The sequence below is a fragment of the Hemicordylus capensis genome, chromosome 2, assembly GCF_027244095.1.
Source record: "Hemicordylus capensis ecotype Gifberg chromosome 2, rHemCap1.1.pri, whole genome shotgun sequence".
NCBI lineage: Eukaryota > Metazoa > Chordata > Lepidosauria > Squamata > Cordylidae > Hemicordylus > Hemicordylus capensis.
Window position 1 is genome coordinate 266,286,288 of NC_069658.1, and position 26,964 is coordinate 266,313,251.

The window sequence follows — 26,964 nt, forward strand, 5'->3', positions numbered from 1 at the left end:
CCCCGCGCACCCTCCAAAACCAGGTCTCACGGTGTTCAGCCTATTCTGAACAAGGGTGCACTCCTCATAAGGGACTAGCTTTGCAGGCTGTTGATTCTCCTGGACCCAGTTTTGCCAGTAGAGGCCCAGGTGGCCTCTGTGGCACAGAGTAGGAGTGCTTTTCATGGAGTGCCAGCTGCAACATCTGGACAGAGCAGGGGCGTAAGGAACTCTTCAGCAGCCGGAGGACAAAGTCCTGCCAGCAGCTCCCCTCCCCATTTTGATATTTAATTGCACATGCAAAGCACATCCCCAACCCACACTCCCTGCATCTGATGCTAGACTCAGAGGATGTGGCCAGTACCGGGGACGTGGCCAGTCAGCCCTTGCAAAGTTTCCCCTGTCAGCCAAGGTCAGTCGGAGATTCCCATCTTGGCATGGGTTCACACAATCAAACTAATGTTGGTAACCCACATTAAGCCTAGATCTGAATGATTGTGTGAACTAGGCTACCATTTCTTCTGTAGAGCATTATCACAAGTACATGGAAGCTCCTTTCCCTGTTTCATTGAAACGCTGGCTGGCTGGGCTCCCCATGCCCCCTGCAACCCAGCCAGTGTTTCAATGTAGTATACACTCCTAAAACAACTTGCAGCTGCAAGCATGCCTTCTGTACCACAAAATCTGGACTTTCTGTGTCTAAAAGTATCTGAGATAATTGCCAGTTTGTTCAAACCACCCTAACCCCATGCTTTTCCAATGAGAGTGTTTTTCCACATTTTTGGGGACCTTAATGAAATTTTCTGGTATTTTTGAATGTATTTATTATTTGGTAATCTGGGCAAAGTCTGGAACCTACCTGTGAAAATGGCAAGTTTCTATCGTTTGTGGTTTTGTCTGGGAGTTTCATGAAAAACTGCTGTGAACTTTCAGACTAAATGACCATGAAGGTACAATTTGTCATAATTCTGTGTATACAAGATAACCACAGTGACAATGCACAACTGCAGTTATTGGTGATAGTAAAGTTTTCCTAGCTCAGATAAGTCACTTTACAAGGTTAATTGACAGGAACCCATTGTCTTCATTCAAGCCTATGCAAATTAGGCTTGACCCCGAAACAGCTCTGCCACGTTTCGGCGGTGGCAGGGGTGTTCCCTTAAGGGGGGGGGTGCACTCACCCCTCCCGCCACATTTCCCTGCTACCTGGGCAGTACCCCTGCTAACTGGGCAAAGAGGCACCTTTTACCGTGGTGATTCTCTTTATTTAGCAGGGGGAGAGTAACTGGCCCTATCCACCCCCAGCACAGAACTTCTAGTGACTGTTGCTGGTGTGTGTCTTATGTTTCTTTTTAGAATGTGAGCCCTTTGGGGACAGGGAGCCATCTTATTTGTTATTTCTCTTTGTAAACCGCCCTGAGCCATTTTTGGAAGGGTGGTATAGAAATCGAATTATTATTTATTATTATTATTTCTCCTGCCAGCACTCCGTTGTTTTGAAGCCCCTCGGGGTGACAGTATTCCTCCCTGCCACCCCGTTGCCCTCATCGGCCGGAAGTACCAGCTGCACGTGGGGGAAGAGAGCCAGGCCAGAGTAGAGGGAATGGAAGAGCGGTATGCTTTGCACGCCACCATAGTGGGAGAAGAGCTTGGGTGGGAGGGGAAAGTGGTGTGCTTTGCGCACCACTAGGAAGATGGGGGTGGTGGAAGGCTGTAGTTTCCCTTTGAAATTTCCTTGCTGAAGAATAGTGACTTTCAAGTCAGCAACAAAAAGCCTTGAGAGACTGAATTCCCCCCTCTGGTTTCATCTTAATATCAGGTGTGTGTTGATGTGTGTGTGTGTGCACGCGCTTGTGTGGGTGGTGAGTGACTTCTGTGTCCTGATCCTGAGGCAGGGTGCTGGGCTCTACAGATGCAGTGCCTTCAGTGTGACCCAGCAGGGCTTTTCTTAGGTTCTCATAATGATGGTTCCATATGGGATGGTGGGATAAGGAGCGAATAGCCATGTGCACATGACGGCAATCACACCAGAACCATCCATTGCCCACAGGAGGACCGTGAAGACTTCCTTAGTCATTTGTGCTGCTGTCACTTCCCAAGGAGCGCTGCCTCCCCAGGGAATGTTGACGCACTGATTGGAAATGTCAGCTTGTCATGTTTGCCAAACGAACCATGAACATTACAGGATTACAGAAGGAACAAAACTGATGTGATCCTTCTCCTATAAATACCAGAGGCAGGATTAATAACAATAATTTTCTCGGCTGCATCTTCCAGGGGGCTGAGATAAACTAAATTAAGCAGTAGCAGGCTGCATAATACATCAATGCTGTCTCCTACCACAGATACTTCCATCTGGCGTTGCAATGATACGATGACCTATAGGAATGCCCAGGATAAGGCAAGAGCATCCACCGTGTCCTGTGTTGGAGGATTCAGTTCTTAGCCTCTCAGTTAAGTTCGGCATGTTTACCTGTACTCGTCCTGCTGTCTCTTTCCACCTCCAATATATTTGGTTTGGGAGGGGGAACTCCTTAAATGCTCAATGGGTTGGGATCTGCACCCATGCTAAGCTTCACAGTGCATTGTCTTTAAATTGTCACACTGAGAGCCAGTGTGGGGCGGGGTTAACAGTGTCAGATGAGAACTTGGGAGACCCAAGTTGAAATCCCCACTCAGCCATGAAACTCACTGGGTGGCCTTGGGTTAATCACTCTTTCTCAGCCAAACCTACTGCACAGGATAAATGCGGGGACCATATATGCCACTCAGAATTCCTGGAAGATACCAGGAATTTATACCTCTCTATATACACCTAAATATAAATCTTACTGGCAGTCTAAATGTAACTGCCAGTTGTGGATAATACTTCATGCGTCTGATGGAGGAGGCTCAGCACACCATGGGCGTACCGTATGTTAGACAAGAGGAGACAGTTGTCTCCCAGCCCGGCTGCCTCCAAGGGCCCCCCAAGGACAGTCTCGTCTCCCAGGGTGCAGGCAAGGCATGCCCTCACCCGGCAGCGCCTGTCCACCCTGATGATTGCAGCTGCCTGCGGGCCACACAATGGCCGGCGCCGCCTGGGTGCAGCACACACAGTGATGGGGGGGGTGCCTTTCCCCTGCCTTCAAAAGGCAAGACCAGCTGAGCCTGCGCACCTTCTCTCTTCCGCCTGGGCGTGGGCAGGTCAGCAGCAGCCTGCCTGCCTGCCTGGTGTGCTGTGAGCCGCAGGAGTATAGCAGGCAGGTGGAAAGGAAGCTAGGCAGCAGCGATGGGCGGTGGCAAAAAACAGCAACAACCAACAAGACTTGCATGAAGGAGACAAGGAGTAGTGGGATCATTGAGAAAAAGCTCCAGAGACAATAGCAACGGCCTGCCCTCGGTTGCTCTCCGATAGCTGGGGTAGAATCCACCGCTTTGGAGCCGCTCTTGCCTCTTCCCCTCCTCCTATTGTTGCTGCATTGCATTCCCTTTCCCTTCCCTGCTTTCCCTGTTTCTCTCCTTCCTTTTTGATCTGTGTGTGTTTGTTCTAAATCGGGGTTTTCCCTGCCTTTCTGCCTGGGCTCTCTGTGTCCCTCCTTTGCAACTGCTCCCTCAGGGAGGGAGAGATGGGGAGGGACAAACTAGACACTTCTCGCTGTTGATGTTTCCTTCTGCTTATTGCTATTGGCACCTGGCTGAATCAAGGTGGCTTTCTTCCTGGAGAGAGGGAGACATTACCATAATAAAGCCAACCCCAGATAATTTGATGGGCACCAGTTCAGAAGTCACCATTAACTCGAAGTGATTCAAGCTGATGTGTTTCATTCACAGTTCGAACTTGTGTCACTGCCGCAGCATTCCTATAGGTTCTTGTTGATTTCCACTCACATTGCGACAGGCTGAGCCAAATATATAAGAGCTGGCCCAGGCTAGCTGCCTGCTGCCATATATGAAATGTTTGCTTACAGTGCAGGTCTGGAGGGAGTGTTCCCTCTCTCTTTGGTGCTACTTGTGTTTCAGTGCCACCAGTGTGCATGGTGCTTTGCTGAGTAGAGTTGCACCATCGGGTCATGTAAATTATTTTGCAAACTACCTAAAGACATGTTTTATTAGGGGTATTTAAATGCTATAAATAAATAAATCACATCTTTCCCAAGGAGGTAACAATCTACATTTAGCAAGGAGGAGGGGTTAGTCACAAGACTGATACAGGATGACTGTGTGAGCATATGAATTATATGTCGTTGGGATGGTGTTTTTCCATTGGGAGATGAGGACTAAGAGTCTCAGGGGCTTCACGGAAGATGTGGACTTTTGAGCTTGAGTTTGAAGGCTGAGAAGGCTGACATTAAGAAACTTTTTTCCAGAGCAACTTAAGGGGGCAGCAAGAAAGAATGGACAGAAGTGTTTAAGAGAGTTGGAGAAGACTGCTTACACTTTGCTTTTTCTGTGGGTTGGGGACAATACTGGAGTTGGGGCCAGTATTATATCAGCACTTATCAAGATATGTGCTTGTAAATATAAAAACGAATCCTTCGTTTCTGTTCCTGACAATCTCTTGCAAAGTTTATCTTAAGCTGCAGACTCCAGTCTTGTGCCTGTTTAACCCAAAATACAGCAAAGTGACAGTTCAGGCATTATCAGATTTGACTTGCTTTGGTTATAATTCCCAGCATCTTGCAAAGCTCAATTCTGTGCATGTTTACTTCTTACATATGGAATTTACTCACTACCTCCTTTCTCCTTGTAACTGTAGTTGGGATATGTGCAATTATTAAAGTTCTTCATTGATACTGTTGTATTAGTTGGCTCTGCTGCTATTTACACCTTGCAAGTGTAGTTGGGATAGTTGGCAGAGACATGGAGGCAGGAGAAGGAGAGGAAGGCAGTGGGGGGGCCCATTTTAAAATCTCATCTCCGAGTCCACTCCAACCTTGGTACGCCCCTGCAGCCCACATTAGCCTTCTTCTAATAATAGTCTAATAATTGTTTCCAATCCACTGGAAAAACACAGAGTAGAAAAATGTAGATTGGTATAAAAACAAGAACACTCACCTGAGGACTGTTTCTAGTTACTGGTGCATTGAAGCTTGGGACCGCTCAGAAGATCGCACAGGCTCAACACTCACATAGACATAACAACATAAGAAAAGCCTTGCTGGGTCAGTCCCAAGGCCTCTCTAGCTGCGTTACCTGTAACCAGTCCCAGCTGTTAAGAACATAAGAACAGCCCTGCTGGATCAGGCCCAAGGCCTATCTAGTCCAGCATCCTGCTTCACACAGTGGCCCACCAGATGCCGCTGGAAGCCTACAGGCAAGAATCGAGGGCATGCCCTGCCCCCTCTCCTGCTGTTACTCTCCCGCAACTGGTACTCAGAGGCATCCTGCCTTGGAGGCTGGAGGTGGCCCACAGCCCTCCAACTAGTAGCCATTGATAGACCTCTCCTCCATGAAGTTATCCAAACCCCTCTTAAAGCCTTCCAGGTTGTTGGCTGTCACCACATCTTGGGGCAGGGAATTCCACGAGTTGATTATGCGTTGTGCTAAAAAGTACTTCTGTTTGTGGGTCCTAGATTTCCTGGCAATCAATTTCATGGGATGACCCCTGGTTCTAGTGTTATGGGAGAGGGATAAGAATTTCTCACTGTCCACTTTCTCCACACCATGCATGATTTTATAGAGCTCTATCATGTCTCCCCGCAGTCATCTTTTTTCTAAACTAAAAAGCCCCAGGTGTTGTAGCCTTGCCTCATAAGAAAGGTGCTCTAGGCCCCTGATCATCTTGGTTGCCCTCTTCTGCACCTTTCCCAGTTCTACGTCCTTTTTTAGATGTGACTAGAATTGTACGCAGTACTCCAGGTGTGGCCGCACCATCATTTTGTATAAGGGCATTATAATATTCGCCATTTTATTTTCAATCCCCTTCCTAATGATCCCTAGCATGGAATTGGCCTTTTTCACAGCTGCCACACATTGAGTTGACACTTTCAACTAGCTGTCCACCATGACCCCAAGATCCCTCTCCTGGTCCAGTCACCAACAGTTCAGATCCCATCAGCATATACTTGAAGTTGGGGTTCTTCGTCCCAATGTGCATCACTTTACACTTGCCAACATTGAACCACATTTGCCATTTTGTCGCCCATTCACCCAGTTTGGAGAGATCCTTTTGGAGCTCCTCACAATCTGGACAAAACCAATGGACAAAAGCCATTGCAGCTGAAGATTATGGAAGTTGTAGTCAACAACATCTGGGAATCCCTGTTACAGGGAACACTGTTCTCTACTAGTCCAGCATCCTGTTTCACACAATGGTCCACCAGATGCCTCTGGGGAGCTCACAGGCAAGAGGAGAGGGCTTGCCCTCTCTCTTGCTGTTGTTCCCCTGATACTGGTATTTAGAGGCCCCTGAGGCTGGAGGTGGCCTATAGCCATCAGACTAGTAGTCACTGATAAACCTGTCCATGAATTTGTCTAAGCCCCTTTTAAAGCCATCCCAGCTGGTGGCTGTCACCACATCCTGTGGTGGAGAATTCCATAGAGTAATTATGCTCTGTGTAAAAAAGTACTTCCTTTTGTTAGTCCTAATTTCCTGTCCAGTTTCATGGGATGACCCCTGGTTCTTCTTCTTCTTCTACTACTACTACTAATTATATACCACTTTTCAACAGAGGTTTGCAAAGCAGTTGTAATGATCAGGCAGTAACAGCCTTGCCTTTCCTGTAAAGAGTGAACCAGAAGTGAACCCTATCCTGTCTGACAGGCAGTGACCTCTGGGGATCAGCCACTCAGCATACAGTGGCCAGGACCTAGAGGGTCTGGTGGCAGGAAGTGAAGGGGGTCTTTGTTCTCAGAAGGAGCCAGGAGGGCGATGAGAGAAGATGAGGAGCAGGCTTCGTGAGCACCAGCAATGAAGTGTTGCTGCCTCATGGCCAACAGCCAGCCTGGAGACTTCTCTCATTGAAGGACATCTGCAGATCCTTGAGAGACAGGATTGCAGGAAACTTGAATTCTCTCTTGGAGTTTGGGGTGAGTTCAAGGGAAAAGGAAGCCAAGGGCTTTGGCTTCGGGGAAAGGTTTAGTCAGGGAACTGTGTGTAAGATTTCTTTTGATTTTGTGCTTTTGCAAATCCTTACAATTGGTCTATAGCAGGGTTTCTTAACCTTGGGCCCCCAGATGTTGTTGGACGACAACTCCCATTATCCCCAGATATGGCCTTTGTGGCTGAGGATGATGGGAGTTGTAGTCCAAAAACATCTGGCAGCCCAAGGTTAAGAAACCCTTATCTATAGTGTTTTTATCTGTAACGTAACTAAGAGGAACAGAACCTGAGCCCTTTTATCCAACCATTGCTCTGTAGGAGTCTCTGTGCCCTGTAAAGGTGCTTTTAAAGGTTCCTTGCAACTGGGGGTGCTTCTTGAATTATCTTTGCAACTGGGTAACCACGATTTTTAAAATGTGCCACCAGCTGGAGTGATCTTTGTAAGTAATCTTGTAAAGTACTGAGTATTTATTTTTACCTGTAACTTAAAGCTGAGAGAGCCTCAGACTGAATCAGTCTGTAGTATTTTGAATAAAGTTTTTCTCTTTTTGTTCTTTGCATTTTACCTGTCTCTGAGTGGATTTTTAACTCAGGAAAAGGGGTTTTACTCTGGTACAAACATGCCTCAATGTTGATTACTCAACAACTCACACTACCAAGTTTGCTCTTCATGTGTAGATGGCACGTGGAAGGTTTTCTGTATTTTTCCATTGGTAAAAGAAGGAGAGTTTCCCTAGAATTTCTCCCACACCAGGGAGGGATTAAACTTTGTTAAAAAGTCGGCATTGTGGCAGCAATTACCAAGAAATGGTTAAGTTTTAAAGGAACAATATTTGTTGAGTAAAGATGGAGGGAATGAATCAGCATTTTTCTTTCCCCCATGTGGGCTCACCTTGAGACAAAGACTGGGCTTAAATCTGCTATTCGCTACAGCAGTTTACATAGAAAAATAAATAATAAAGATGATTCCCTGTCCCAAAAGGCTCACAATCTAAAAAGAAACATAAGGTATACACCAACAACAGCTACTGGAGGGATTCTCTGTTGGGGTTCTAGTGTTGTGATAGAGAAAGAAAATTTTCTCTCTGTCCGCTCTCTCTACTTCATGCATAATTTTATATACCTCTATCATGTCTCCCCGTAGTCACCTCTTTTCAAAACTAAAAAGCCCCAGATTATGTAGCCTTGCCTCATAAGGAAGGTACTCCAGATCTCCCTCTGCCTCAAAAGTGAGACCATTTCCTCCAGTTCCTCAAAACTTTTTCTGTTTTGGTTTGTCAAAATGGTTTGTCTCATCCTGAAACCATCTCTGCCTCTGCTTCATGTGCCTCTTCTAAGCAGTACATAACAGGCTCAACCCCACAAAAGCTTATACTACAATAAACTGGTTAATCTTTAAAGTGCTCTGAGACTGTCAGCTTACATACTATGCAAGAGACCACCAATCCATGTGAGAGGCACATATGCTGCTTGCAAGTCACTCTACAGCTCGCCTGCATTGTTTGAAAAGGCAGGACTTCTCTGTGATTACAGTACTATGGAGTGCATTGTTGCAGTTGTGACACTATGCCCACCATTCCCAATCAGCAGGTTTCCTGCACAGTATGAAACCCTAGAGGTGCTAAGGGTTGGATCGGCTAATGCCACCTTTAGGGGTATAAGGAAAAGAGTCAGTATTGTTAGCTAACAAAATTAAGTACTTTCTGAAGTATTCTGTGTGTGCCACACACCTCCAAGGACCTAAAGAGAGGAGCCACCCAAAATAGGTTTTGATTGACCCAGACATATTCCAAACTATATTGATTTACTGCTCTGTTAGTGGACTTCCACAAATCCACTAATCATCCATAGGAATATAGGAAGCTGCCATATACTGAGTCAGACCATTGGTCCATCTCGTTCAGTATTGTCTTCACAGACTGGCAGCGGCTTCTCCAAGGTTGCAGGCACGAATCTCTCTCAGCCCTATCTTGGAGATGCCAAGGAGGGAACTTGGAACCTCCTGAATGCAAGCATGCAGATACTCTTCCCAAAGCAGCCCCATCCCCTGAGGGGAATACCTTAAAGTGCTCACACATGTAGCCTCCCATTCAAAAGCAAACCAGTGTGGGCCCTGCTTAGCAAAGGGGACAATTCATGCTTGCTACCACAAGACCAGCTCTCCTCCCTGGCCATAGTGGATCTGGCCATAGCGGACATCACACAGGTACATGTAGGTAGGCAGTGCTGGGGAGGAGTCTACTGTTATGGTGCACATCGGCACCAACAATGTTGGGAAATGCAGTTGGAGGGTCCTGGAAGCAACATTTAGGCTGCTAGGTAACATACTGAAGTCCAGGACCCCCAGGGTAGAGTTCTCTGAAGTGCTACTTGTTCCATGCGCAGGGCCAGCGAGACAGGCGGAGATAGGGCTGAGAGAGACATGGATGAGATGGTGGTGCTAGGAAGAGGGGTTTAGATTTGTTAGGCACTGGGATACATTTTGAGGCAAGTGAAACCAGATGAAACCAGATTGCTGGCGCTTAAAATAAAAAAGGTCACAGAGCAGCTTTTGAAAATGATGCCTGGGGGACTGCCGACAGGAACTGGGGAGTATCTCATTTGGCAAGCAAAATCCCTTAAGATGCGGAGATGTAGATGTTTCAGATAAGCCAGAAGGGGACAGAGTAGAACCAGGAGCAGAGCAGATGGAAACACATGACAGTTGGCCAAAAAGGTCAAATGATGGTAAGGTAACTCCAACGCCAGGTAAGAGACTTGGTGTATCGGTGTTTATATACCAATGCCAGAAGCCTCCGAGCCAAGATGGTGAGCAGGAGTGCTTAGTTACTCATGAAAACATAGATATACTGGGGCATAACAGAAACATGGTTATTCCAGGATATAAACTCTACAGAAAGGACAGAGAGAGACGAATTGGGGGTGGTTAAAGAAGGGATAGAATCCAGCAAGCTATAGAACCTAGGAGGACCAGAGTCTTCCACAGAAACACTTTGGCTGACAATACAAAAGGAAATGTGCTACTAGAAACGTGTTATTGCCCTCTGGATCAAAATGCTGCCATAAGGAGACTGGCATCTCTCTCCCTCTCTCTCTCTGTGTCTCCTAGTTAGAAGGTGGAGAGGAGCAGAGATCATTCCTCCCCAAGCAAAGGGGTTCCAGGGCCCCTCCTCAGCCGGCACAAACAATGCAGGGGTAGTGCCCTCCAGCTGCAAGCCTAGGTATGTTTACTGAGGAGGAAGCCCCACTGAACAGGGTGAGACTTACTTCCAAACAAACATTCACTGTAATGCACTGAAGCGGGAGGACAGGGTCCTGGCAACCACAAATATTTGTTTGGCTACCAAAACTAGCCGAAATGGGAGAAACCCTGTTTCTCACATGGGATCAATCTTGTCTCTTGTAATTACCGCACAGCCACTACTTGTACTCATTGTGCTTTTGGTCAGCTATGACAGAAGGAAGTCCTTTTTTCACACAGCACATAATCAATCTATAGAATTCTCTGCCACAGGATGTGGTGGTAGCCACTAGCTTGAATGGCTTTAAAAGAGGCTTAGACAAATGCAGGGAGGACAGGTCTATCAATGACTACTAGTCTGGTGGCTGTGGGCCATCTCCAGCCTCAGAGGCACAATAATGCTTCTCAGTACCAGTTGCAGGGGAGCAACAGCAGGAGAGAGGGCATGCCCTCAGCTCTTGCTTGTGGTCTTCCCAGGAGTATCTGATGGGCCACTGTGAAACAGGATGCTGGACTAGATAGGCCTTGGGCCTGATCCAGCAGGGCTGATCTTAGGGTCTTGTGATTCCATTACCACAGCCCTTATCAGTTAGGAGTGATCAATCAATCAATCATCATCATCATCATTAATTTTTAAAAGTGTAATGGAAAAGCCCGTCTTGGATATAATTTTGATGGCCATCTGTACATCCAAACTGATCCCCAGGCTGCCATCTGCACTAGCAGGGGTCACTTAACTAGAACTTTCAAGTCCTAAGACAAGTGAATTTCAATTAATTATAGGGTTCATTTTTGTCCAGGAAATCTGTCACTGGCTTGCAGTGGTTTGGAGGTGTTTGGCAAATGTAAACTAACTTCTCCTGCTACACAATTATCCTCCACTTATCTTAATGGCTCATCAGTTTCTTTGAAGTGTTAATTGACTCTATGATTAGACTTTTAATCTTGAATAGAAAATTTGGCAGAGGGGAGAATCCTGTTTACTCACTATCAGCATAGTAATTGAATCTTAGCTTCTGAGGAAATTACTTCTACTACTCACCCAACCTGGGACTCCTATTAATACTGGCTGATTCTAGAGCAGCACTGCCACATGGAGGCCAGCCCTTCTGGGGTCTGACTGGGCCAATACTTCAAGGGCAAACACCCTCTCCTTCAGCACTCCTTTTGAAAAGCTTGAAAGCTTGCTCACCACTTTGCGATGTTTTCACTGCTTCTATAAAGGAATTGCTCTTCTTTGGTCTTTTGAAGACATGCTTTTCTCCCTGTGGAGCAGGGTCTGATCTGTCCTTTGAGGGGGGAAATCTGGTTCATCAGGAACTGTATTATTTGCTTCTTGGCTGTTTAAGTGTAGGGCTGGCTTATACTCAACACTACAAAGCCAGATTAGTATTTCTGGAACTGTTCTACATTTTATTTTCCTTTTTGAAACAGTCCGTGTGTTCACTATGTTTTATCAGTAAAAACATATCTTCACTCTGTTTTATCTGATATAGATAGATAGATAGATAGATAGATAGATAGATAGATAGATAGATAGAAAGAAAAGTCCTCTACTATGGCAATAAGCCCAGGGATAGACTGGGACTTCTGCTGGTGTACCGATCGCCCCGCTACCCAACAGAGACCCTAACTGAGCTGACGGACTTGGTCTCAGGCTTGGCGTTGGAGTCTCCCAGGCTTGTGGTGGGGGACTTCAATGTTAACTTTGGAACCACTTTGTCCGGGGTGACTCGGGAGTTCACAGCAACCATGACAACTATGGGCCTAACTGAAGTGGTCTCAAGACCAACACATATTGCTGTTCACATGCTTAAGAGGGAATGGGACAACTCGCCGCCGGTCAATTGGACGTGGCCAACTCACAGCAGGGACAACTCTCCACAGGGAACAACGCAACTCCCCCGCCCTCCCGCAAGCCCATCCTGTCACTTTGGCTTCCTCTCGCCTCCCTCCTGCTTGTCCCCTCCAGATCGAAAGCCAAAGTGACAGGACGGGCTTGCGGGGGGGAGTTACGTTGTTCCCTGCTGCAAGTTGTCCCTGCAGCGAGTTGGCCGTGTCCAATTGACCAGCAGCAAGTTGGCCGTGGCCAGTTGTCATAGACCTGTACACAGTATGCCAAATGTGACCACCGCATAGATTTGTATGATGGCTTTATAATTTTAGCACATTTATTTTCAGGCCCCTTACTAATGATCTCTAGCATGGAATTTGCCTCTTTTCTACAGCTGCTGAGCACTGAGTTGACATTTTCAATTAGTTGTCCACCACGACCCCAAGATCCCTCTCTTGGTCAGTCACAGACAGCTCAGACTCCATCAGTGTATATGTGAAGTTGGAATTTTTTGCCCCAGTGTGCATCATTTTGATTTTATGCTTACTTACATTGAACCACATTTGCCATTTTGTCGCCCACCCCCCCAGTTTGGAGATCCTTTTGGAGCTCCTCACAATTTGTTTTGGATTTCACTATCGACTTGACAGCACACTTTACTTTACCCTAAATAACTTAGTGTCATCTGCCAATTTGGTCACCTTGCTGTTTACCCCAATATCTAGCTCATTTGTGAATAAATTAAAAAGCCCTGGTCCCAGTACAAATACCTGGAAAGTTTTTGTGTAAGGGGAATTTTGTTTCAAATGGGGTACTGTTGTCTGCATTTGCTGAGGCTTGTGCCAGTATAATGTGAATCTCCCAAGCTTCATCATTGATTTAAGTACTGTCTTGCTCATATAGGAGAAAGGACACTTCTGTATCTGTGATCCTGTTATGGTCCTATTTGTTGGGTGTGTGGAAATCCTAAGGAGCAGGCTGTGTGTTTCACATTCTTTCAGAAGTTTTGAGACAGCTCTGGCCCTTAGGATATGCAGACTGGGGGATTTCTAGATTCCGAAAGAAACAGGGAACATGATCTTAATTCTCAGTTGGGAAATGGGAGCCATGCAGGTTAAAACAGAACAAGATTGTAGTTTGGGGTCTAATGAACCTGCTGAAGGGATGTAGGGTGGGGTGGGGGAGCTCTGTCTGCTGGAGATGCTCTTTCTGTATCAATGTGGAAGATGACCTAGATTAGAGGAAGCAGAAATGACCCAGAGAGCATCCTTTGAACCAGAGAGGGGTTCAAAAGGAAATGGTCCTACCTCCATCAGCCCAGAAACCCCGGCAGGCAGCTCAGATTCAAAAGGGAGGGAACCACTAGGGCTTGTTCAGTTCTCAGGAGTAGAGTGGAATACTCCCCACCCCCACCCCAACTTGTAAATTTAGGAAGGGGCCCAGAATTTCCCTGAGTTGCTAGAAACATTCTGTATGTCAGTGGAACAGAACTGGGGGATCCACATCCAGTGGGTCAGTGTGCAGTGCATGTCTCCAGACATGGGTCAGCTCAGTGCACAGAAGCTAAGTGTTGTCCATTATACTAGGTGCTTGAAAACAATGTGGCAAATCCAGAGTTTTTGCCACACTCATGTATACTTTCTCGCTAAACACCTCTCCACAAAAGGACTCTCCATTCATGCATCAAGCCACATGTAAGCTGCTTCCACAGCTGTGGTGTATGTGTGGAAACAGGACTGACTGTGAGAATCTTTCCGAGCTCACTGGCACCTCACTGAGAACTGAAGCCAGATTCTACAAGACTTTTATTAGACCTGCTTAATTAACACATTTCAAATAGACACATCTGAAATAAAGCAACTACATATTTTACTTTGTTCCTGTATCCAGAACCACACTATCAGTGTTCCCCAAGCTGAAGTAAACAATTACAGCCTCTTTGTGCATAACAAACATAACAATAATTTGGGGTAAAATGATATTCCTCTGTGCGAGAAGAAGGATAGCAAGTGGCCTTATCTGACACTGCTAACTAGAGGAGAAATTTCAATTAAATAACACTTTCACAACCCTCCTCTTTTCCTCAACATGGGGACAAAGTGAAGTCTGGTCTAAGATGGATTTCATTTATTTGACCACAGTATTTCCTATATGCTATGACAAAAAAAATAATCATTCTTTTCAGGGATGGATCTGGGCAGAGGGCAGATTTAGGGAGGTATCATATTCACACAAATGAGGTACTGCTTGGATCAACTGTAACTTTCTCTCCAAGGTGAGGAGATGTGGAAGGGCATGCAAAAATCCAAGACTCTTCCTGAGTTGAGATTTCTTCCCAGTAAGGATTGTCTGAATAGGCCAAAGAAATAAATAAAAAGAAGAAACCAGGAGTAGGAGTGCATCAATTTGCCCAGAGTTGTATGAATACCTCATGATGCTTCTGAGTAATGCTTTTTGAGTATTGCTGATTGTGCTATTCAGTGCTTCTGTCAGTACTTCATAAAGGCAAGTATATACAAAGGCTCACATACACAGTGATGCCAGAATGAGAGACTTAGTGCAAGCAGCTCTGGTGCGGCTGCAGCTGACTCTACCAAAAAGGCACTGCTGAGGGTTGAGAGCCCCTCACCACTGATGTGGGATGCCTTGCAGGCATCTGTAGTCGGAGAACCTGGAAACCAGGAAGGCGGCACTGTCTGCTAGCAGTGCTCTGTCCAGTTTCCAGGCTGCCCCTGCCCCCACTTCCCCTGCAGCCCCGCACAAGGCAGTTCATCTTGTTGCCAAGGGCCTCAACCCTCAACCCTCTCTGCACTGCCTTTTTAGCAGAGGCGGGGGACTCCAATATCTCTGAGGACTGCTTGCACTCTCTTGTTCTGCTGGCATCTCTAGGCTTGCGAGCCAATTCTTGTGCTGGCAGAAATCCAGCATGTACAAAACATTTTTAATCAGAATAATCACTATCAAAAAATAATGGGCAACATTTTGTAGTCTTCTGCTGAGCTGGTGTGGCACAGGTGGGTAAGCTGTTATTAGAAAGGATGAACCATTTCACCTGGTCTGGGGATAAAGAGCTCTCTGGAGAAGAGCATGCCCAGAAATAATTGTTTTTTGTACAGGAAAGATCCACCTTCTTTTTAACTCCAGACATTCCCTGAAGATTGGGTACATGCTGTATGTTTTCATGTGACTGAAGCACAACTTTGGATTTCTCTGCCTTCCTGTGCGGAGCCTGGCACTTTTTTGACTGACAGACAACGGGAGGTCCCAAACTAGAGTTATCTGGATCCCTTGTGCCTCTGTAAGGATGTTCTGCCTTCTTTGACCTAGAACATCCTTTTCTGGTTATTGTTGGCTTCACTCCCGCATTGGTAGACTTTGAAAAATTTCCTTCTTTCCTGGAGGAACCAAGTCTTTTCCTCTGGTTGCATTTTTTTGGCTTTTCCCTTTTTGTCTTGATTCCTATACTTCCACTTTGCATCTTCTTGTCAGTAGCCAGCTTCTTGTGGCCATCTACATGGTTTTGCAGAGGCACATTGTCAATGTCAGGCTGGTAGTGCTGTGAATGCCTCATAGCATTAAGCCCTTTCTCCTGCTTGTCTCTCTTGATCACTTTCCTGCTTGGTGTGGTTTCACTTGGTTCTTGGATAAGTAGCCAGCATCCCTCATGACTGACTGCAGGGACAGCTGTACCAGAGCAGCAGGTGCAAAGAGCATTGATAACATCATGGCCTGTGGCTAGAATATGGCTCCTCTGCTGTATGCTGACATTTTCTTTGCCTTGAGAGGCAACAGCAGTTGAAATGTCCTTACTTCCAGGAGATGCATTTAAAACACTCTGGTGGGAATTGTAAGGTAGCTGGGCCAACAGCATGTCTGGAGAGGTCTGAGAAACATTGTCTTTTACATGACTTGTTATTCTGGGAGCAGAAATGAAGGCCTGCAATTCAGCCAAAAGACCGGGAAGCTGCAAGAGGCCCAACTGTTCACAGAGCTTTAGATGTTGCTCATTCTGCTGAGCTCTTAATTGTTCCAGACTCTCTTTGAGCAACTGCAGGCTGGATTTCAGATCTGGGATTTCTGTATCTTTCTGTGCAAAGTGGCCAGAAGAACAGAATCACTGGACAGCATGCATTTAAAATCTAAACATGAAATACCTTCAAGCAGGGGTACAAATTCCCACACACACCCCAAACATGTGAGGAGTTCCCCGCTCATTTTACTGAACTCCTCCCCACCAAATCTAGTAACCCAATCAATCAATCAATCAATCAATCAATCAATCATCTTTATTATGGTCAAAGACCAGCACAGGATATATAGTACAGATACAATGAAATAAAACTCATTAAAATTATTATAAACCAGATAGATACACCTAAAATGTTGTAAATCCATAGCTATAATTAGCCTAAAAAATTATAATTATGATTATTATGATTAAGATTACAACTCTAAAAACTGTGGGTTTATTAATAAAATAAGATACAGCAGGCTAAACCTAGGAGCTGTAGGGAGATTAATAGAGTAGAGATAAAACAGGGGTAAGCCATATCTCCCCCCACAAAGGTGTCTTTCCTTCTCCATCACATAAAAAAGTAAGGAGTCACTTCTCAAGCTGTCCTTCTGTCTGCACCTTCAAACTAATTCAAAAGCCATAACAGACTTGTACTTACAATTTACTGAGCTTTCTTCTCAAGCCAGGAGGTGCTGCATTCCCCTCCCACCAAACAAGCAGACAAACAATCAAAGCTAGTCTTTAAGATATACCTTACAGGCAACCACAGAACACACATCCTCCAAAACACAGAGCTACCTCCAGCCCCTCCTCTCTGTTGCTGTAACTTCCTCTTTTTTGTTAATGGCTGGAATGGCTACTACTATTCTAACAGGATGCTGTCCAGTTGACAGTATGCAGCTTGCTACTCAGGCTATTCCAGCTTCTGATTTCGAGGGGTGGCTCCAGGCACCACCACCAAGAGACGACAAAAAAGGAGAGGAAATACTCACCAATGGCAACCAGCATATGTATTTCTACCCCATTTTTTCCTTCCTTGTGGGGACAGTGTCTGGAGCTGCCCCCAAGGACTCAGAAGTGGGAACAGATTGAGTAGCTGTAGCTTGAAGGGGTGGGTGTTGGAGCAGGTGTAAGTGTATGTTGCAGGTGAGTGTGGTCATGATGTGGTGTGTTGCCAAGCAGAGTGTAGCTGAAGGTGTTGGGGCTTGGGAGCCATAGAGAGTGGACAAAGTGCTAGGGTGTTTGTGTATGATGTCCGTTCTAGGCAATAGTGTTGATGGTGTACATACAGGTGAGGCTGTGTGGTGTGTAGGTATCCAGGATGGGTGAGAGGTGGAGGGTGATACAGTCAGTGGATCGTGGTTTGAAGCATCCTGAGATCATCCACCCTACTTTGGATCCTAAATGTCCAATGCTGGTTTTCTCTCCACGCTGGAACTGACATTGCCAGTGTGGCATGGGTTCACACGATCATGCCACTGTGAGTATCAGCATTCAACCATGATTCCTATGATTGTGTAAACCCGCCCAGTGTGTGTGTGATGGAGGGGAGTGGACATATACTATGTATGAAGATGGCACAACTGTTTATTTTACCATGATTACATGTGCTTGGAAGCCAATGCAAACACCAGCTTCCAGATGTTTCACTAACAGTGCAATAGTGTTTATCCACACTCGTGACAGCATACAGAACCTATTCCTATATGGAAATAATCTCCATATACAGAAAAGGTCATATTTAAAGCACATCTCTATACTGGAGTTGGCTACTGAATTAGATTCTTACTAATGACCAGAAATATTAGACTGGTTCTCACATTAAATTCTCTGTAAGTAACTCAAGACCATGAATATTTCAGTTCTCTCTGAAAAGTCCCCAGAGCCTGATACAAGAGTCTTTCTGACCTTGCAGGCGGAAGTAATCTGAATTAAATTAATGGTGGAAGGGCGAACCAAATATAATGTTCATGTTTATTGAAATTTGCACAATTTATTCTGCTGATAGTAAATTTCTGAGGTTTTTAGAATTTTGTTTTTCAATTTGCTGTGAACAAAAGTCCATAGCTTGTGTACTACAACTAAAATAATGATTATTATTTCATAACAGGAAATGTGCAGATGTGTCTCTGAAGATCCAATTTGATCATTAGTCTAAATTTTCTGAAGTAAGAAAAGAAAAAGCAGGAAGCAACATGCAACTTAAATGAAGAACAATTTCCACACTTACATCTCCCAGTCTTTTCTCCATCATCAATAATGTCTGCTCCATTTCGTGTTTGTCTCTCAGAGCATTCAATACGGCTCCATAATAGGACTCAGAGGTTTCTTGCACTAGATAGAGAAATCAATACAAGCCACAATTATTCTGTCATCTGTAGATAAAAATAAAATGCCATTCAAGGTTTCTCAATGGATTTGGAGTGAAATGGTACACTTCTGTGACAAAACCATAAGGTCACCGTAGATTATGAAGTGGATGTAACATTTGATACAGTTGCTGAAAACTCACACAATGTTGTTCAAGTTGGCATGAAATTGACCCCAGAATATTTTCAGATACTCCGTGCTATTCAAGTGATCTCATGCAATGAAAAGGGACTCATTCTAACCATTCAGATGCATTTGTAATAAAACCCACTTATTACACATTTTATTTATTTACATATTTATTTATTTAGCATATTTCTATACCGCCCAAAACACAAGTTCTATGGGCGGTTTACAGGACAATAAAAACAACCAATAAAAAGATTACCATATTTCAACCATTAAAATTTAAAAAGTTAAAACTATTAAAACACAATTAAAACACAATTCAAACAATATCTGATTAAAAGCCTGGGTGAACAAACGCATCTTGACTGCCATTTTAAAAGTTGTACGAGATGGGGTGGCTCTTATTTCAGCAGGAAATATGTTCCAAAGCCTCGGGGCAGCAATGGAAAAGTCCCGTCCCCGAGTAGCCACCAGACAAGCCAGTGGCAAATGCAGACGAACCTCTCCAGATGATCTCAATGGGTGGTGCGGTTCATAGCAAAGAAGATGTTCTCTTAAATACCCAGCGCCCAAGCTGTTTAGAGCCTTATAGGTTATAACCAAAACCTTGTACTTTGCCTGGAAACTTATTGGTAGCCAATGTAGATCTTTTAAGATAGGAGTGATATGGTCTCTCCAAGATGACCCGGAGACCAACCTGGCTGCCGCATTCTGGACTAACTGCAGTTTCTGGACTATGTACAAAGGCAACCCCACATGGAGCGCATTGCAGTAGTCAAGTATGGAGGTGACCAGTAGATGTACTACTGTTCTGAGGTCATTTATCTCAAGAAATGGATGCAGCTGGTGTATCAGCCGAAGCTGATAAAAGGCACCTCTGGACACTGCCTCAACCTGGGACACCAGGGAGAGTTTTGTGTCCAATGGAGCCTTGAGGGACACCATACTGGAGTTCAGTTTTTGAAGAACAACAGTCCCCAAGAGACACCATCTGGAATCTGCCCGAGAGGTAAAGAGTGGAACCACTACAAAGCAGTGCCTCCCACCCCCAGCCCCCTCAGACGTTCCAGAAGGATACTATGGTCAATAGTATCGAAAGCCACCGAGAGGTCCAAAAGGACCAACAGAGTCATACTTCCCCTGTCAATTCCCAATTGGAGATCATCCATCAGTCCGACCAAGGCAGTCTCCACCCCATAGCCCACCCGAAAGCCAGTCTGAAACGGGTCTAGATAATCAGTTTCATCCAAGACTGCCTGGAGTTGGGAGGCCACCACCCTCTCAATTACCTTGCCCAGCCACGGAAGTTGGAGACAGATCTATAGTTACTCAACTTTGAAGAATCCAGAGCAGGCTTCTTCAGAAGTGGTCTAATAATTGCCTCCTTAAGACAAGGAGGCATCCTGCCCTCCCTCAGAGAAGCATTTATTATCTCTACCAGACCTTCTACAACAACCTCCCTGTCAGATAGTATTGGCCACTTCGGGCAAGGGTCAAGAGAACAGGTGGTAGGCCACATCACTCCAAGCAGCTTGTCCACAACCTCACGAGTCACAAACTGAAACTGATCCAGCCTAACCACATAAGAGGAGTCTCTGGACACCTCCGATCCAGACACTGCAGTAATTGTGGGGTCTAAATCTAAGTCTGCCAGAATACGAGAGATTTTATCCACAAAAAAACATTAAACACATCACAGCAGGTAATAGATGGTTCCAAATTCTGATTCAAGGGAGGAGGGGCACTCATTAGCCCTCTCACAACCCTGGACAACTCCACCGGACGTGAACTTGCGGACATAATATGGGCTGAAATGAATCACTTCTTTGCCGCCTGTATCGCCAGATGAGAGCATAGATCTTCAAATGTGCTCTATGTTGTAATCTGTCAGATTCGAGTTGAGTCTTCCTCCACTTGTGCTCCAGTCGTCTACCTTGCCGCTTCAGCTCCCGTAGTTCTTCCGTATACTAAGGGGCCAATTTTGGTTGGCGAGGATGCTTAGGTATGATCATGTCTACTGCCCTGGTGAGCTTGCTGTTCCAATTCTCCACCCGGGCATCAACAGGATCACCGGCAGAGCCAACACTAAATCCCTCCCAGGCTTCTTGGAACCCTATTGGATCCAATAACCTTCTCAGGCGGACCATTCTAATGGGCCCCTCACCCCTGCGAAGTTCGGGTGTGACTGTGAGTCCAACTTTTACCAGGTGGTGGTCTGTCCATGACAATGGGGAAATCACAGATATCCCCACCCACGGAACACCACCCTAAACAGAGTGAAAGACCAGATCAAGCGTGTCACCTGCAATGTGTGTCGGTACCGAAACCCTTTGGGATAGACCCATAATTGTCATGGCCGCTATGAACTCCTGAGCTGCCCCAGCCGAATCAGTCCCAAAGTGGACATTGAAGTCCCCCAGCACCACAACATATGCAGTAGATGCCTAAGCAATTACACCTTGGTGAAAATATTCCATGTGCAAAAGACCAGTGACAAGGGTATATATGTGGCCCAGCCCAGCCCAATTCACTTCCTGCTACCAGTGACCAAAATGGCCAGTGGGTAGACACTAGAGTAAAGTAAAGTGTGCCGTCGAATCAGTGTCGACTCGTGGAGACCATAGAGCCCGGTGGATGTCTTTGGTAGAATACAGGAGGGGTTTACCATTGCCATCTCCCGCACAGTATGAGATGATATCTTTCAGCACCTTCCTATTTTGCTACTGCCCAATAAAGTCTGGGAAACATATCAGCGGGGATTCGAACCGGCAACCTATGGCTTGTTAGTCGTCATTTCCCCACTGCGCCATTAGGTGGCTTGGGTAGACACTACCATTCTGTATTGTTATCCTGTTCCTGTGGAATTTTTTGGGAAGCCTTTTCTGCTTTTTAAAACCCAGCACTATAGATGATAGAGTGGGGGGGAAACAAAAGGCAGCCTGGTCTACCACATACCACATGTGCCATACCTCCCACAAAAAATTCAGTCTACAGTTTGCTAAAAGGAGAAAGCAAATGTACTGCCAGTCTATCAACAGTGGAAACAACTCCAGGTGATGCTACAAGGGAAGGCAAAGTTTAAAGCTTTGCCGATTGTTGATACATGGCTTACAGATTTTGGCAGCAATAATGTTTGCTAGTCTGAACTACAACTGGGTTTAAGGCAATGCCCCCAGCACACAAAGCACCTCTACCAGAAATTTAATTTGGCTATAGCTATCCTTAGTAATCTTGGCTGCTGTTGCCAGACCTGGTACCTTCAGGGCTCCGTATATTCTGCAACTTCACAGAGCGAAATGCAGGAAAAGAACAAATTGTAGCACTGGATGCAGTACACCACTCCCTGATAATTTCAGTCTTTCATTTAACAAAATTATAATCTTCTAACTATTAAAATAGTCTTGCAACTATTTAGTCTTCTAACTATTAAAATAGTCTTGCAAGTATATAGAGGCAGTTTAAAGTGAAAGCTCTGAAGTCAGAACAGAAAGCAGTACTTCAGCGTTCTGCATAGCTGCTAGCCCATGAGCCACAAAATCAGAATAAGTTATGCAAAGCAAGCAAATTATGCAAGCATGCTTGATTTACATATTTTATACTGGTCATCAAATCAAATTTTGCTTGGCACAGAATTCCTTTCTTTTTAATTTTAAAATTACAATAAAGCAAATCCATACAAAGCACATGTATATCAATCAATCAATCAAATAAATAATGTCCTGCTGTTTTAAAGCTGGTGCAGAGTTTCAATAGGCAGCTGGGTAATTTTGGACCCTGGACCTAAGCGCCCCATCCTCAAAATAAGCATCCTTTCCATATATTTACAGTTCACCCACAGGTCTGGGCCACAGTACATGTTGAGGGGAGAAGGTCTACAACCCTAGCCTCCAGTTTGTCTTGTGCTTTTATCTTTCTGGCTCTTGGGTATTTGGATACCTTTTTGCTATGTTCAATATTTTTGTTTTATTTTCAGTTTTTTAGTTTGTTGAATTTGATTATTGTTGTTTTTAATCCTTAGTGTAAGCCACCTTGTGCTATCCTGCATTTGGAAAAGTGGAATATAAATTTGCTTAAATAAATTAGTGAGGTGAAGTGATTAGAGTGTTCAGCTAGGACTGGGGATTCCCGGGTTCAAATCCCCACTCAGCTATGAAGCTCACTGGGTAACTTTGGGCCAGTCACTCTGTCTCTCAGCCTAGCCTACCTCACAAGACTGCAGTCTTGCAGTTCTAATCAAATTCAGCATTATCTCCTGTTTACACAATGCCACTTTCTCTTTCACATCATTCAGCTGGCGGACTAGTGGATTCTATAATTCATAATTTCCTTGACTGATCTGAATTTAACACTGTTTTCCAAAAGGTCACAGCTCTTGCACAGTACCAATGTATATTATAAAAACCTCGCTTTATGTTATCACAGTACTGGCATTTCCCATTATTAATTTTTTAGATCTTATATAGCTGCTTTCCATGGCAGAGGCACGATCAGATCTGTCACTGATGCCACAGCTGCAGCCAACTTTATTACTTGACCCTAGTCAACCTTGCTCAGAAAGCAGAAGTCTAGAGAAAGCAGAAGTCTCATTAAAAAAAATAAATCTGGTTGCTACATCTGAGTTTCCTGAAATAAGAAAGCCTCCTTTCCTCCAAAGCAGTTATTCTTACTAATGGCTTACTGCACAAGGCTACAGAATGAAAACAGAATTCAGATGATGGGGATTTTTTTCTTTTCATCCCAAACTGCTGCTTCTGAATGACAGATCCTTCACTAACACAATCCCTTTTTTGTTCTTATTACTTTAAGAGGCTGTTCTTACGAGCAGCCTAGCCTGGGGTTAGCCATGAGGATCCTGGCACTCCAGCCCAGCCTAACCCCACTCCTGAGCCCAACTCTTAGCCGAGGTTAAGGGAACAAGCACTCCCTTAAACCAGCTGCTGGGCTCGTGTCCTCAGCTCCACGGAGCCGAGGAGACAAAGACAGGTGCCTAGATCACCCATCTGATGGAGGAACCTTCCAAGGCTCGTCACCCAGTGCCTTGTGGGATATACAGAGACTGGGGAAACGAGTCACAGCCTCTTGTTGCTCCGTGCTCCCGGCAGCAGAGGGCATGTGGACACGTGGAGGCTTGCGCATCCCAGGGACTAAACACAATAGCCTTGGGGAAGGTAGGCTGAACCCAGCCTTTCCTCCTGCCCTGCATGGTTGTGTGAATAGCCCCTAAGTGTTGATGCCTTGGATGTGCCTTATAAATGTTTTTCAACAAAAACATGCACCTTCTCAAGTTACTGAATGGGGATTCAAGGCTTATATTTTGGTTTATTATATACTTACACTAACAACTATTTGACATATCCCAACATGTTCAGTAGATCTGGAGGTCATAAGGACAGCCCTGCTGGATCAGGCCCAAGGCCCACCTAGTCCAGCATCCTGTTTCACACAGTGGCCCACCAGATGCCACTGGGAACCTACAGGTAGGAATTAAGGGCATGCCCTCCCTCCTGCTGTTACTCCCCTACAACTGGTACTCAGAGGCATCCTGCCTCCGAGGCTGGAGGTGGCCTACAGCCCTCCAACTAGTAGCCATTGATAGACCTCCCCTCCATGAAGTTATCCAAACCCCTCTTAAAGCCATCAAGGTTGTTGGCTGTCACCACATCTCGTGGCAGAGAATTCCACAAGTTGATTATACATTGTATGAAAATGTAATTCCATTTGTTGGTCCTAAATTTCCTAAGTGTTGGAGATAGAGTTCCAGTGCAACAACCTTTTGCACCAACTATCCAAATGACCACTAGGGGCACTGGGAGTAGAGATAGTGAGTGAGGGTCTCCCTAGCTGTTCCTATCTGTCTCTATTCTATGACGCCTGATATGACTCCTCAGGCATTTCATGTGGTGAGTCAGTATCCCTTCCTTTCCTCTTGGAGAACAGATGGAACCATCTCTCTCTCCCTACCTATTCATTATGTAGCCTATAGATAGGATTAGGTCTTTCCTATCCAAAGTGTACTTCACCAATAAATCTACTTAGTATTTAGATTCTACAAGAATCTCTATGTGTCTTCTATAAATAGATGCAACAATTAAACTTGTGTGTTCTACTCGGTAATGAGTGGATAGCTTCTTTAGTGCTCTGCTAATTAACCACAAAACCCATCATGGGTTAATTTACCCTTCAGCACTATGGCACTGCCCAGCTAACACGCTGAGAAGTCTAATGCCCCAGCACATTTCCTACTGCCTCACTATCTACCAATAAAACACAATATACAAATCTCTCCCAGAGGCTTATACTGATAGCTGCAAGCTTTAAAATGTCAGTCAGCTGGAGGAAAACTTGCTCCTCTTGGACCAGATGCAGGAAGAGAGGAATTTGGATTTCAAAGGGAACACATTTAATGGATATCCTTCCAAGTCTCCTGAACTGCAGTTATTTAGATGGTGGGAAAATAATTAACCATCACTGTGATTCCAGGCAGACAGCAGTGTTTATTAGCAGTCAGTTAAGCACAGATGAACCAATGCAGAAGCAATATGGTGAAAGTGGGTGACTCCTTTTCATCATACATACAACATTCTGCTGCAGCGTGACTCATTATCATGGAAAATGTCAAGTGCTCTTTTCCAGGTTTGGTGTCTTAAGGAACTTAAGAGAAGCCTGGGATTTTGTCCCGGATCACTGCGGAAGAAAATAAGTATGACAAAGCATGGGGCGGATTCGGGTTAGGATGACCATGAAGAAAGAGACAGGGTGTTTGTGGTTGATCACCACTTATATATACTATTTAAACAGCACTTCTTAATGTTCAAAGTGCTTAAGGGTTTTATCTCTAACCCAAGAACAGCAGAGAAATGTGACTGCAATACCCAGAGCAAATATAGCTGCCTGACAGAAAGCCCCAGCTAAACTCACAGTTCTCATGGCCACTATCTGTTCATCCTCACTATTAGTCTCTCTTGATAGATGGGGACCTGAGACTGAAAGTTCAGATTGAGCAGGATTCTGATCTCAGGTGCCCTGGCTGTGTCCCCAACCAGGAACGGAGCCAGGCTGGCAGTGGCCCGTGTGCGGCCGCCGCCCCCTGGCCCCGCCCCCACATCTGACATCAGATGCGGGGGCGTGGTCTCCCTTCCCAACAGGGCTTCATGGCCCCGTTTGAAAAGGAGATCGGCCCATGCTGCTTTGAGCTGTGTGGGCGGGAATGACTCTCTCTGCTTTAAAGGCAAGGACAGCCGTTCCGGCCACGCTGCCAATCTAGTGCGGGCCGATCTTTCTCCTAAATGGGGCCACGCGGCCACATTTGGGAGGGAGATCGATTGGCCCTGATGCACTGGCAGTGGGTCCAAGAGCGGCTCTCCCTGCCTTTAAGGCAGGGAGAGTCATTCCGGCCATGCTGCCAACACAGCGTGGGCCAATTTCAGCTTCAAATGGGGCCGCACAGCCCTTTTGGAACCAAAATAACGCCCCCGCATCTGACATCAGACGTGGGGGGGGGTGTCTGGGGCTGCGCTTGCGGCCCCTGATTGGGCGCAGCCTGGGTTCTTTGAACCCGTTCACCCAATGGTGGCTCTGCCCCTGTCCCCAACATCACTACTTTTACACTAGCCTCTGATAAGGCTATTTGGTGATGTGAAAAGAGTGTGGGGTGTGCACCAGTTATTAGATAGCCAGAAAAACAAATGTCACTGGATAAAAAAGAAGGTAGCACCCAGGGGCTGTCAGAATTGGAATCAGGCTCATATTTGTTTTAAGGTGTGGAATTTCTTGAGCACTTTATTATATTAAAAAACCCCAAACCTGTCTCCCTCTCCTGGAGCTCTCACTTCAAAGCCAAATATTGAACAAAACGTGACATTTTTGGAGCTCTGCCGCATTATAGCTCATGCTGTTTACTGTGCCTGGATGAGAAAATACTCCTATGGAATCCTGCCCTATGAAAACCTACATTTCACATGACCTACGTTACAGGATTGTAGTTAAGCTTGCCAGTACATACATAGGCTGCTTGCTTGCTGGTGGATGTGTGGCAGTTTAGTTTTGCTTTTCAATCACCTACACTACAATAATGGTGTTCTTGACGCAAGTCTAGTTGTAAAAAAATAATTTACAGAGAGGGCTGAGCTGAGGGTTTTCTCTCATGAGAACCTTCAGGATGATTTTGGAGCAGATTTGGGAGGCTGAAGAGGAAATGGCTTCTCTCTTTCACAGCTGCCCACCTGTTTCATAGCAGTGGCAGATTCCTCCCAGTGGCCGCCATTCCCCCACCCCACCCCAAGAAGCCTCGGAATGATGCTACATCATGACAGAGTCGCATCATTCCGAGGGGGCTTCTGTGGGAGAAAATGGTGGCCCGCAGTCACAGGGGA

General features: G+C 45.5%; 1 protein-coding gene and 1 long non-coding RNA gene across 20 annotated transcripts in view; one reads left to right on the top strand and one right to left on the bottom strand.

The window, feature by feature from the left end:
• Nucleotides 1-18,427, top strand: part of LOC128347215 (uncharacterized) — a 61,451-nt gene extending 43,024 nt beyond the window's left edge. The window contains exons 1-3 of one of the 2 annotated variants that reach the window (XR_008317446.1): nt 1,512-1,593; nt 2,325-2,432; nt 18,204-18,427. This is a non-coding gene — a long non-coding RNA (uncharacterized LOC128347215). Of the gene's footprint in view, nt 1-1,511; nt 1,594-2,324; nt 2,433-18,203 lie in introns of those variants that run through there. The other variant, XR_008317445.1, reaches the window with a different exon arrangement.
• The window catches only part of IHO1 (interactor of HORMAD1 1), an 86,993-nt gene that overhangs the window by 3,059 nt on the left and 56,970 nt on the right, over nt 1-26,964 (bottom strand). For 13 of the 18 annotated variants that reach the window (XM_053301508.1, XM_053301507.1, XM_053301505.1 and 10 more), the window contains 2 exons: nt 18,324-18,427; nt 13,866-16,165 (listed from right to left, as the gene is read on the bottom strand). In XM_053301508.1, coding sequence (XP_053157483.1) covers nt 15,020-16,165; nt 18,324-18,427 — 1,250 coding nt within the window. In that variant the 3' untranslated portion in view covers nt 13,866-15,019. Of the gene's footprint in view, nt 1-13,865; nt 16,166-16,342; nt 18,428-25,074; nt 25,277-26,964 lie in introns of those variants that run through there. The other 5 variants (XM_053301515.1, XM_053301518.1, XM_053301516.1 and 2 more) reach the window with 3 other exon arrangements.